The sequence below is a fragment of the Barbus barbus genome (assembly GCF_936440315.1).
Source record: "Barbus barbus genome assembly, chromosome: 41".
Taxonomy (NCBI): domain Eukaryota; kingdom Metazoa; phylum Chordata; class Actinopteri; order Cypriniformes; family Cyprinidae; genus Barbus; species Barbus barbus.
This window is the reverse complement of record NC_136719.1, coordinates 7121842-7135439: the sequence shown is the minus strand read 5'-3', so window position 1 is coordinate 7135439 and position 13598 is coordinate 7121842. Positions and strand designations below refer to the sequence as shown.

Here is a 13598-nt window from a genome sequence, read left to right as displayed (position 1 = left end):
GCAATGCCTCAAACAATAACAACCACATAAGCTTAGAAAACAACAGGATCTTTTCATCAACCATGGGCAGCTTCATCCACATACACACATACACACAAACACGCACTGTGCATTTCCTGTTCCTCACCAATTCTCATCACCCCTCACCCCAATTTACAACCCAACTCTCCCCTGCAGACTCCTGCAGACAGGCGGTCAGTAGTTGTCTCTTGGCCAGGCTCTCGTACGCTGGCGGTTGTTTCGTTGGTTGTGTCCGTCCTGCGAGTCTTGCTGCTGCAGGAGTCGGTTCTGTGACTCGTGTCCGTTAGCGCTGTGGATTCCACCAGGGTGGTTACGGTTGGGCGGATACACATCCCGGTACGGGTGAGGGTGGCGGTGGGGTTCATAATCATCTTCCTCCTCTTCCTCCTCCTCCTCTTCTTCCTCGTCCTCCGGGGGGTGCAGGGAGCTAGAGCCACCTTGATGGAGGGAGCGAGAGTCACTAGCCTCGTCAGAGGGCATGAGGCTGTCCTGCTCCCCTTGCTCCTCCTCCTCCACTCCCCCTCCACCCCCGGCAGGTGACAGCTGCTGGTTCTGAGACAGAAAGAGAAAGATGACAAATCTGAACCATGTTGAGGTCACGTTTCCTATTTCTGTTTCACTCCAAAGAAAAATTACTCATTTAGGAGATTCCGTAAAGACAAAAAACACACAAATATAAAACACGTAATGTGCACAGAGGTGAAAAAAAGTTTTAGGAGACAAGTCTTACCAATGAGGAAATTGAAAGTGACTGGGTGCTATGGCTTTGTTCATACTGCACACAAATCGGACTTGTTTTTTAATCCGATTTTAAGGACTGACTGTCCAAACTGTCATAATCTTTGAATGTGGTTTGGATTGGGTTTGTCAGAAGTGCATAAACTGTTCAGACTGAATGGACTGGAGTCCACATGTGGCAAGAATCAAATTTTTGCTGCCTGTCTGAACAAAGCCTTTAGGTTCTAGGTCTACGATCAAACTGTTGGGCATTACAGATTGCTATGCATTTTCCTCTGGAGCAAAAAGATTCAGGTTAGTTTCAGAAACAAGGAGGTTGCATTCAAAGGGACGTTAGAAGGGTTATTACATTCACAAAGCATCAGTCTGTGGTCAGATACTGCCTCTTTTCCAAAGTCATAAAATCAACAAGTTTCTTTATAACACAGGAAAACAGGCAACTGTATCTGCTTTGTGAACTCATCTTATGGAGGTTCTATGGTGTTAATTTCAATCAGCAAGGTGCATAAACAGAGCAGTCAGAGACGATTGTGTGTGCAGCTCACTCTAAAAAGCAAATTAAGGCGAAAAGTGTAGTAAGTGCAAGTTTAGTAAAGGGTAAGTGCATAACACGACAGAAATCAAAGAAAAAGTGGGCCTTGTCAAATGGAAAGTTTGCACTGCCATATGGAAATTTGCATCATTTGACAGAAAAAGTTTCAATAAGGAGTGAAATGGTCGGTTAGGAAGTGCCAGAAAGCATGTGACTATTGCCCTGAATTTAATCCAGTTCATTTCTGACCTCCAACCCATAGAAATGCTGCCTACACCTCTACAAACTCTGCCTCCACCTTTAGAAATTCTGCCTAGACCAGGAATAGGCAACATCGCTCCTGGAGTGCCGATGTCCTGCAGAGTTGAGCTCCAACCCTAAAAAAAACTCACCTGCTTGTAGGGTTGCTGCAGGATTTTTTTCAAGACTTTTTCAAAATGCTTTCAAGACTTTTTAAGGCCTTTTTTAAGACCTGCACAAATAAAATTAACACTATATGAGCAGGGAAGGGCAATGTCTATGGTAAACTATTAAACTGTACAGTTCAGATACAAGTTTTCACAAAAAGTTTTATAAAATGATACACTTCACATTTCAGCCTTTAAACCATTTTATAGGAAAATGGATGAGTCAAAAGTATTAATTATTATATTAATTTATATATTAAACAATTAATATCAATAAATTATTATATTACTTAATTAACATACAAACACATTTTACGGTTTTTATAATGAATTACCTTCTTATCGATCCACCAGTTCACATTTAAAGCTCTGTGTGTTTCCAGGTTAAAACATGGGTCGATTTTCACATTGGTCTGAACAAAAAACAACCCAATGTTCCTGCAATACCGGAGGTTGCAGATCAAGGACTGCATAGGACCCTATTTTTTGGGACAGCGCCATCTATTCCAACAGAGGAGACCTGATTCAAACATAAAAAAACTGATGCAAAGACTAGATCCATGGAAACTATAAATTTTTTATCGTTACATCTTATTTTTAATGTAAGAGCTAGCGTGAACTTGAGTGTTTGAACCTAGTCGCACTTGAGTAGAGCTCCGTACGTTTGGCCCCTTTTTGCAGTTTTTTTTTCCGTTTTATTTTAAGTTTTATTCATTAATAATACTTTCACTGATGGCATACAATCAGAAACAGCAGGAGTTGTCTCCGTTGGCTTCTCCGATTAAGAAGAAATCCAAGTTACCGACCGCGAGCGATATGGTGGACAAGATGGCGAACACTGATACACACTTTGAGGACATTCTAAGAATGAGTTGACGGCGATGCGGAACGAGTTCGCTTCTCACATGTCAGTTGTTCAGTCCCTATACTCTAAACTGGATCTTCTTACAGGGGAGATGAGAGAACAAAAGAAAGTTGTCGCAGATCACGATAGGCGAGTAGCCACGCTCGAGCAACAGGTTGTGGACTTACAGGATCGCAATAGGTGCAGCAATCTGCATCTGGTTGGATTGCCTGAAGGTTCCGAAAAGGACGATCCTATGGGCTTTTTGAGGAGATCGCTACCGACGTGGCTCCCGTCTCTGGCGGGCAAAGAGATTGAAGTGGAGCGAGCGCATCGCGTGAACACAAGGCTCTCCTCAGATCGCGCTAAATCACGGGTTTTCCTCTTTATACTGCGGTACATGGACAGGGAGCTCATTCTGCGGGCCGCCAGACTTCATGCCCCGCTGAAAACGTCCAATGGAGCAACGCTGTCTTTCTTTCCAGATTTTTTCTCCAATCACCGCAAAAAGAAGAAGTGCATTTGCGCCAATTAGGAAGGAGATGAGAGACGCTGGCATTCAGAATTTTCTTCTTTATCCTGCAACGCTGAAGGTCATTCTCAATCAAGGTGAACCTAAAATGCTATATTCCCCAGAAGAAGCAAGAGTTTTTCTCAGATCCCATTCATCCACCAACTCTCAGTGAGCTTCAGCTGGACATTTGCTGTTTAATGGGAGAAGAGATGCTCTAAATGGTTAGGTGACTGTGTCTTTCACTGTTCATTTTAATGTTCACTTCTTAATTCATAGTTACTAGAAGCTTTCATTGTGCATACAGTATTTTTTACTGATTATGATGTTACTTTATGTTTCTAGTTGTATTCCTTCTCTCTCCCTTTTTTTATTTATTTATTTTTATTTATTTATTTTAAATAGACATACTGCCTAGTCAATATGTGACTATGGGGCCAATGTTGGTGCTTCAGTAATGTGCAGGGTTTGGTTGACGCCACGGACCATATTAAGGGGTGCTGGCAGATCAAGGTTTGTTCTTGGTTTGATCTGCCATAGTTCATGGGAATGTGTTTGTTTATTTGAATGGTAACGGGGAGGGTGGGGGTGGTTTAATGGTAGACTCAACTGGTTTTATTCTCAAACTTGTATTTTATCTTATTATGCAGTAATTCTGTTTGATACCTATGACTGACCTTAATATTCTGAGTTGTAATATTAATGGGCTAAATGGCCCTCACAAACGTACAGGTTTTCTGGATTTTTTGTGAAGAAGAAAGATTGATATAGTGTTAGTTCAAGAATCTTGAATAGTTCAAGTGGTATCTCACTCATCTTCGGATTCTAAAACCAAGGGTGTCCTAATATTGGTCCGGTGGACTTTAAATATTATTATTTTAGATAAAGGTTGTGATATAGATGGTAGAATAACTCATATAAAAACAATAGTGGAGAATAGACATATTGTATTTCTTTCAGTTTATGCACCTTATACTGGTTTTGTCAACCTATCTCTTGAAATTTTCAGATTTTGAAATTGTATTGGGTGCAGATACGAATTCTGTAATGTTGCATATCCTAGATAGATCTGGAGCAAAGGAATCACACTCTCAGGGTTTAGTTTTTTTCTGAATATGAATCTGTCATCTTCTCCTAAGGGTAATTTCTGTTCGCAAGGATCTTTAGGCATGTTTTCGCATTGTTTTTTTTTTGTGCCCTTCTCTCTCATCATTTGGTCTCAGCTCTCACAGGACCTGTTATATTTGTTGGGTGCTGAGATATGCTTGACTCCTGGCCAGAGGAGAACTGGCCCCCCAACTGAGCCTGGTTTCTCCCAAGGTTTTTTTTTCTCCATTCTGTCACAGAAGGAGTTTTGGTTCCTTGCTGCTATCGCCTCTGGCTTGCTCAGTTGGGGACACTTCATTTCTAGTGATTATCGTCAATTTGATACTATTTAAACTAAACTGAGCTAGACAATGACATCTCTGAATTCAATAATGAAATGCCTTAACTGAAAATTGAGTGTTTAATCTTATTTTTATACCTTACTGACACTCCATCCTCCAATTTGATACTGTTAAATGCTTTGACACAACCTGTATTGTTAAAAGCGCTATATAAATAAAGGTGACTTGACTTGACTCGACTCCGCGCCATTTTTTCATGAATGACTTTTGAGACTTCATCTTGTCCGTCCAACAAAGATGTTTACTGTTAGCTGCTCTCACAGCAGCAAAAAAATTGCTAGTCAACCGTTGGAGTCCTCCTCACACAATGGACGGACGAACCTGGACTGTGTGTTTGTTGGACATTGTCTCGATGGAACTCTCAACTTCTCGTGTGCATGGATCTAGTGTGGAAACTGTAAGTATTCAGCGTTTGATGTTGTGTCATCTTTTCTGGAATCCATGTGAAAATTATTTTACTGTGGGTCGGGGTGGGTTCTGAATTTGCGCCTCTTTGGGATGGCACAATAAAGCGACGTTCACTTGCAGAACGCAAGCTTCTAGAGGCACATAAGTCTGTAGTAATGAATTTAGGTAAAGTGGTGTAGAGCCAGTGGTGGTTTTGTAGGCAAACATTAATGCCTTGAATTTTATGCGAGCAGCTATTGGTAGCCAGTGCAAATTGATACACAGAGGTGTGACGTGCGTTCTTTTTGGCTCATTAAAAATTAATCTTGCTGCCGCGTTCTGGATTAGTTGTAAAGGTTTGACAGAACTGGCTGGAAGACCTGACATACATAACGTACAAAAAATAAATAAAATAATAAAAAATAAATAGACTATAGGGTCCTAGAAATCCGGTTCTGAAACTACAGCCTCCAGTACTGCATGAATACCCTACTCACAACAGCCTTATTGAAAAGCCACATTCATTCTCTGCCAGCAGGAGGCGCTTTCGGAACTGTTTCCGTGGAAACGGCAGAGCACAAAGCAGCACAGCACCGGACTTTGAAACGTGCAGCGCTCATATATATTTATAGCCTTTTGAAATTTAATCGTCACATTAAGCTGTATTGCGATTCTGGTCTGTACCCATATTTAAGACCTCTTGAAATCATAATTAAGACTTTCTAGTACAATTTAAGACTTTTTATGACCTTAAATTTCAAACAAGTAAATTTAAGACTTTACGGGAACCCTGGCCTTTAGCCTAGCCTGTGATCCTGAAGACCTTGATTAGCTTGTTCAGGTGTGCTTGATAAGGGCTAGAGCTAAACTCTGCAGGGCAGCAGCATTCCAGGACCGACGTTGCCTATCCCTGGCATAGACCTTTAGATGTGTCACCTACACCAGGGGTTCCTAAACTCATTCCTGGAGCCTCCCCAACACTGAACATTTTGCATGTCTCATTTATCAATCACACCTGATTCAACTCATCAGCTCATTAATAGCAACTCCAAGACCTGAAATGGGTGTGTCAGACAAAGGAGACATGCAAAATGTGCAGTGTTGGGGGAGGCTCCAGGAACGTGTTTGGGAACCCCTGACCTACACCCTTACCTTGCCAATGCTGCCTGTACCATTAGAAACATTGTCAACACCTTAAAGCCCAAAACACACAACACGATTTCAGCAATCCTTAGAGATGAACTGCATGTCACATTGTGCGACATGGATCTAATAAACTTGACTGCAACGTGTGTGTAGACTGTATGATGACTCGGACTTTATGACACACGTTACTATAAAAGAATAAAGCGTCATCAGCATGCGTAAACAAAAAAGAGCATGATAAATCACACTTTAGCAGTTGTATTTTTTATGCGTGCTGAAAAAAATGTGGAAGTGGCAAAAGAGGAAGGGATAAGAGCTTGAGTTAAGCAGTTTTATTTTTTAGCGCCATGTCGCGTTGATTTCATGTCACATTTTTATTGGTTGGTCAGTAAAAACGGATCGTACCAGCAAACACACGGTGCGATGATCATGCAGTATTGTAGGCTATCTTTGATTCAAGATTCAAGATTTTATTTGTCACATACACGATTATACAGAGTATAACCAGCACTGAAATGTAAGTCAGGTCCGCTCCAAGGACAGTGCAATAGTATAGAATACAAATATTAAGAAAAGAAAAGTAGAAAAAAATTAAAGAATAAAATAAAAGATTAAAAAAATATATAAATATAAATGTGCAGGTCAGTATGTTGTGACATAAATAGTAATATAACAGGAATGTGCAAAAAAGTTGTACAGGGTATTTAAATAGCAGCAATATGAGGTAGAAAAAATTATGAATAGCTTATAGATATATTGATATTTACATGGAGTCAAGTGATGTTATGACACAGAGTTAGAGTTTAGGAGCCTGATGGCCTGGGGGAAGAAGCTCCTCCTAAGTCTCTCAGTCCTTGCCATCAGGCTACGGAAGCGCTTACCAGATGGAAGCAAAGTGAATAGAAGGTTACCAGGGTGATTAGAGTCCTTGATGATTTTGACAGCTCTATTTTTGCAGCGTTTGAGGTAGATGTCCTGCAGAGAGGGGAGAGCAGACCCTGAGATGCGCTCAGCTAAGCGCACAACTCTCTGTAGTGCTTTGCAGTCCTGATTGGAGCTGTTTCCATACCTCACGGAGATGCACTGAGTCAATACACTTTCTATGGACTCATTAAAGATAGAAGTGAACAAACCAGTGAGCTGATCGGCGCAGGACCTCAGAACACGGCCGGTTATCCCATCAGGTCCGGCTGCTTTCCTGACGTTCACTTTCTTTAGCGCCCTCCGAACCTCATCCTCTGACACGGTGATTACAGGATCATCGCTGCGCTGCCTGCTGCTTCCTGCTGCTTCCTGACGCGCTGGACGGCAGAGACGCGCTGCCGCCGTTGCCATCGAAGTGGCCGAAGAAGATGTTTAACTCGTCGGCCAGCAACGGATCTGCTCTCACCTCCGCGGAGGATTTGTTTCCGAAGGCACAGATGGTCCTCAGTCCCTGCCACATCTGCCGAGAGTCATTGAGCTGGAAATGAGACTCAATTATCTCTCTGTATTTGTGTTTGGCGGCTCTTACTGCGTGTCGGAGAGCATAACACAATGCTTTGTACTCGCTCATATTCCCGGTCAGAAGAGCCTCATTGTAAGCGGCAGTGCGTGTGTTAACCGCAGCACGGATTGTTCTGTCCACCCACAGTTTCTGATTGGAGAATGTCCTTACAGTTATTGTTTCTGTAGCTTGCTCGGTTAGCGGGTTTACAAAGCTTAATGCTACATTCGTGAACTCGCTGACGTCAGAAGAATTCGCCCGGAACATGTCCCAGTCGACGTCATCAAGAGCATAGCTTCTGAATGGGAGGACCAGCACGTCACTACTCTCTGCACCGGAGGATCCTGAACGAGCCTTTGTTTATATTCCGGTGTGAGGAAAATGGCGGCATGGTCCGATTTGCCAAAAGCCGGTAGTGAGCGGGCTTTGTAGGCATTCTTGAACTGAGTGTAGCAATGAGCCAGAGTGTTTGGTCCTCTAGTTGGACAGGATACATGTTGGTGAAAGTTCGGCATGACCTGCCTGAGGTTGGCTTTGTTAAAATCTCCCGCGATGATAAAGGCAGCGTCAGGATGTTTGTTAATGTAGCCGCTGAGCACATCGTGAAGTTTAGACAAAGCCAAGCCGGTATCCGCCTGTGGTGGAATGTACACAGCAGTAACTATGATTGATGAAAACTCCCGGGGCAGATAAAATGGGCGGCAAATAATGGAAAGATGTTCCAGATGAGGTGTGAGCAGGAACGCGACAGAATGGAGATATTCCTGGGATCACACCATTTCTTGTTAATCGTGAAACACATGATTTGGTCGCAAGACTGAGACAATCACCGTCTTTGAACCTTTCTCACTGTACGACACAGGATCACCAATTAGGAGCCACGATCACATAAATCGGCACGATTATTTTACGATGCCAATCTTTCGTCTGGGACAGCCGAAAATTGTGCAGTGTGTTTAGGGCTTAAGAGAAGCTGCCCACACCTTTAGAAATGCTACCTAAACCATTACAAACATTGTCTACAGCTTTAGAAATGCTGTCTTCTCCTCCAGGTATGCCTCCTACACCCTTTCAAATGCTGTCTACATCTTTACAAATTCTGTCTATACTAGGGATGCACGATATTGGATTTTTCCCGATATATGTGACCCGTGCTGGCATAATGAGTCGGAATAAGCAATTTTCAAAAATATAAATTTACATATTCATATCCATTACAATAAATTCAAAATGACATATGACTTGTTGGAATCGGACAAAAAATTACTGAGCTACAGCCGTTTCAAGGCAATGGAGGCAGCAGATCTGATTTCAAGAAAAATCGAGTTAAAAGATTCCAAAGCAAAATCACCAAGCAACGTTGCATATTTTCCTCCAATTCGTTTCTTAATAATAATTACTATAGTATTAATCACAATATAGCTATTTTTATTTTATCTTTGTTATTAAAAATAAGAACAAAGATGCAAATAAACAGTAGCCTAGTTTAATCAAGAGCAGCGAGTGATTCCGTCTTCTCTTTTAATGTATGATTAACATTGAGACAGATCTATATTAAGACCTACTGTAATGCATGGATCCAATGTAATGTTACACATCAGATTTTCCCCCAACCATAAACTAAATGTTCATGAAAGACATAACAGATTATGATTGTGTGAATCTCGCAAAAACATATTTCGCAATAATGTAGGGAAGACTTGAGTAGAGACACTTTCTGCTTTTTTCATCACTACACAAAAACTAGATGCTGAAATGAAGTGATTTTTCACATGATATTTCTTTTGCTTGTGTACTAAAATATCATAAATTGATAATAGCCATAAGTCGTTTATATTTTCCACAATTAGCTCATAAACATGAGGTGCATTTTTGTCTCAACAGTACAGTTGAGACACCCATTCTTAATGCTGTAAAGCTGGCTAACCATTTATAGCAAATGCAATAAATTACAAAATTACAGTTTCAATAATTACAGTTTAAAAATAAACTTACTTATTTGCTTTATTTAATTCAGATCCAGTTAAACAAAACAGGAAAAAATATTTAACACTACAAAAATATATGGCAAACAGTACAAATATAAACATAACAGTAAAAATAACAATATGCATACCCCTAAACCTACACATCAATCGAAACTTTCTGCATTTTTACATTTTCAATCATTCTGTATGATTTATAAGCTTGTTTCATCATGGGGACCTAAAAAATATTCTCATAAGGTGAATTTAGTATTACTATACTTGTGGGGACATTTGGTCCCCATAATGTAGGTAATACCAGTACACAAACACACACAGCCTCTGTATGCATTTTATTTTCTATGATTGAACTGTTACTGTATACAGATTATGAAAAGACCTTGTATGGCACAATGCCATAAAATATGTCTATTTTTAGAGCACAGAGTAACGTTTGCAATGATATATGTTAAGTTTAACAATCATAAAAGATTAATAAGCTATTCATTGTGGAAAGGACATGGTGAAATGAAAATCTCACCTAGGAAAAAAATCTTTTGCCGATATCTTCGGAGTGGAAAGACGCACACATTTAAAATTTCCCACAATCAAAAAGGAACACTAATACACACGTGTGGAGCAAAAATCACCGCTCTGGGTTCTTGTGTACGCAAGTTATTTAAGGTGTTTCAACTGTACACCAAGTCTCTCCTGTGCAGAAATTATAAGCATAATATTTTTCATTTCGGTTAGTTTTTAATAAGAACTTATTTGTTAGAATTAAATAAACAATAATGAAGGTTTTTTGATAGTACATTGAAGCTTTGAAAATAACTATAAATTAACTATATATCAATCGCTGCATTTTTCCCCCCAGAAAGATGCAGTGTTCACCCAAACATTTTGTTTTAAGATTTAACATTTGTTGATGGTCTGAAGCAAAAGAGTTGTAAAAGTTCTGAAAATCTTTTAGAACTTATGATTTATTTAAAAAATAAAACATATTACACATTAATGAATAACTCAGTATATATAAAATTATTTAATTTACAAGTGTCATGTTTGTGATTTTTTTTTTTTCATGTAAGCATGGTGATTTAATGACAAATTACTGCTTTATTTAATCAGAAACAGTCTAAATGTTATTTGTGTAGGCTATTTTACTTTTAATTTAATTAGAAGTAGGCCAACAGCGCCCCCTACAAATGAAAACAACTTAACGAGCTGGCGTTAGAACCTGGGGGAGGCTGCTGCCACTACACGTGCTATTACTGTTACACTGAACGCGTCATTCTGTACGTGCTTTCACTGATTAAATGCAGCGATCCAAAACAGTGAATCTAATCATCATTCAGACAAAACTTTGCTTCAAGAATGAGCCACAAGGCTGACGTGATCTAATCACTAGCACACCCTGAGCACATGTGAGTTAATGTATTCCATTTATCGGCCGTTTCCGATATCAGTCAGATAATATCGTGCATCCCTAGTCTATACCTTTACAGATGCTGCCTACACCTTTACAAATGCAGCCAAACATTTAGAAACGTTGCCTACACCTTAAGACAGGGGTTCCCACCCATATTCCTGGACCTCCCCCAAACACTCCCTGAACAAGGTTACGAACAGTCTAACCACGGCCTTAAGACACATTGCCTACACCAAGGGTAGACAAGTTTGGTCCTAGAGAGCCGCAGTTCTGCAGAGTTTAGCGCCAACCGTAATCAAACACACCCAAACAAGTTAATCAATTTCTTCAGGATTACTAAGGCTACAGACGGGTGAGATTTTTTTTCAGGGTTGGAGCTGAACTCTGCAGGATTGCAGATCTCCATGATTGAACTTGCCTACCCCTGGCCTACACTATGCGTCAAACTCTGGTCCTGGTGGGTCACTGTCCTGTGGAGTGTAGCTCCAAAAAACCTGCCTGGAAGTTCCTAGAAATCCTGAGAACCTTGATTAGCTGGTTCAGGTGTGTTCAATTTGGGTTGGATCTAAAATCTGCAGGACAGTGGCCCTCAAGGAACTTAATTTGATACCCCTGGCCTACATCTTTAGAAACGCTGCCTACACCAGGGATCTCCAACCCTGAAAGCTACTGTCCCTGCAACCTTATTCAAACACATCTGAAGTTCTGAACCAACTAATAAAGGTGTTCAGGGTAACTTGAAAATTACAGGCAGGTGTGTTTGATTGGGGTTGGAACTGAACTCTGCAGAAAGGTAGATCTCCAGGAGCAGGGTTGGAGACCTCTTGCCAACATGTTTGCAAATGCAAAATGTCTACACCTGGGTTTCTCAACTCTGGTTCTCGAGGTCCACTTTCCTGCAGGGTTTAGCTCCAACCCTAATTAAACACACCTGAACAAGCTAATCAAGGTGTTCGGGATCACTACAAAGTTACAGGCTGGTGAGCTTAAACAAGGTTGGAGCTAAACATGGACCTCAAGGGCCAGAGTTAAGAATCGCTGGTCTACACCTTTAAAAAAAAGTTGCCTACGTCTTTACAAATGCTGCCTACACCTTTGACCCACTGTCTACACTTTAAGATACACTGTCTGCAGCTTTGCAAACGCTGCCTACATCTTGCCTACAAGATGTAATACCTACACCACCTGAAATGCAGCCTACACATTTATGGCTCGTTTCCACCAAGTAGTATTGTTCAGTACAGTGCAATATTGCAATTATTTCCATTTTCATTGTCAGAAGTTGTGAATGGTACTCAAATAGCGAACGGTACCGTACCACTTTTTTGGGACAATTCCGTTGGGGCACCTAGAACAGTAGTCCATTACCCAAAGGGTGGAGCTAGATTTACAGCAGAACATTGATTGGTTGACAGAGAATCATCACTTGCATGTGCTACAAGGGGAATGACAACAACAAGGGGAATGCTCCACCATGCTGCTCATGCATGTTGGGCTTATTTACATCAGAATGCGCAAGCACAAAGATATAACAGTGTATTTTAGAATTTGAAATTTTTACACATACAGTGTCGCGCTTTCTTCTTCTAACAAGAATGATGACAATCACTGCTTTCTGGCATACACCACGCCTATCAGTTAAGGGTATTGTTGGCGGTGGAAACGAAAGCCAGATCAGGGTGTACCATACTGAATCATACTGTACTGTACTGTACCGTACCGCTTGGTGGAAACGAGGCTTTAGAAACATTGCCTACACCTTAAGGCACACTGACTACATATTGAGAACATTTGAATGTACTTTTGGAAGAGTTTTCTTAACATTAAAAGTCATTTTAAGGCCTGCATAATTTTAAACATAAAGCTTTTTTATTACTCACTTTTCCCCACTGGGCAAGTGGCATAGCCACATAAAAACTATCAATGGGCTACATGTTTCACCAACAACAGCATAACAAAATCATATATTTGCATATATGATTTAAAAAAAAAAATAATTTGAATGGGGATACCAGATGGCCATTTACAGTTGGAGGGACTGAAGGTATCAGGGTAGGGTTTTGTTTAACAGTTTGAGTGGGAAAGGCAGTGTGACATCCCACCTACTCACCGCAGGTTTGTAAGTGTTCATTCAATTAATTCCTGTGTTTCAGAGAACTGCAAAGATGTCAGGCATGAATGAGACACAGAACAGACAGATTGAGACTTACAACATATCAGTATTACAAGCATCTCTGGACCCAAGACAACTTAAAAACAGAGAGTGAAAATATGGAATAGAGGAAAGGACAGAACAGACACGTTTAATGACCACTTTCCTGTTGTCAAAAAGAACAAAAATCAGTTTTCAAATTACACAACTGATTTGTTAAACACAATATAGAATTGACCAATTATTGCTTAAAGCAGAACAGTATAATGGAGTATGATGTTTTGAATTTACAGGGGGCTCCAAAACTCTGAGAACTGTAGTGCAAATACCTTTATTTTGCATTGTTTAGTTCTACAGTGCCTGTCTACCTTACAAACGGTGTCCCATTTTCTAGTGAAAATCAGTTATGACCTGAAACCATTTTCTGTGAAACTGCAACTTTCTGACTTTCAAGGTCAATAATGTATAATTTAAATGAATTTGATGGGATCTTAGATATGGTGGATGCAGACATGGATCTACACATTACAAAT

The 13598-nt window shown here is 40.4% G+C and overlaps 1 protein-coding gene across 1 annotated transcript in view; it reads right to left on the bottom strand.

Moving 5' to 3' along the window:
- Positions 1 to 56: 56 nt before the first annotated feature.
- The window catches only part of LOC306860265 (voltage-dependent L-type calcium channel subunit beta-3-like), a gene marked incomplete at its 5' end in the record, with an annotated part of 39837 nt that continues 26295 nt past the window's right edge, over positions 57 to 13598 (bottom strand). The window contains one exon of the mRNA XM_079401876.1: positions 57 to 573. Coding sequence (XP_079258002.1) covers positions 196 to 573 — 378 coding nt within the window. The 3' untranslated portion in view covers positions 57 to 195. The remainder of the gene's footprint in view (positions 574 to 13598) is intronic.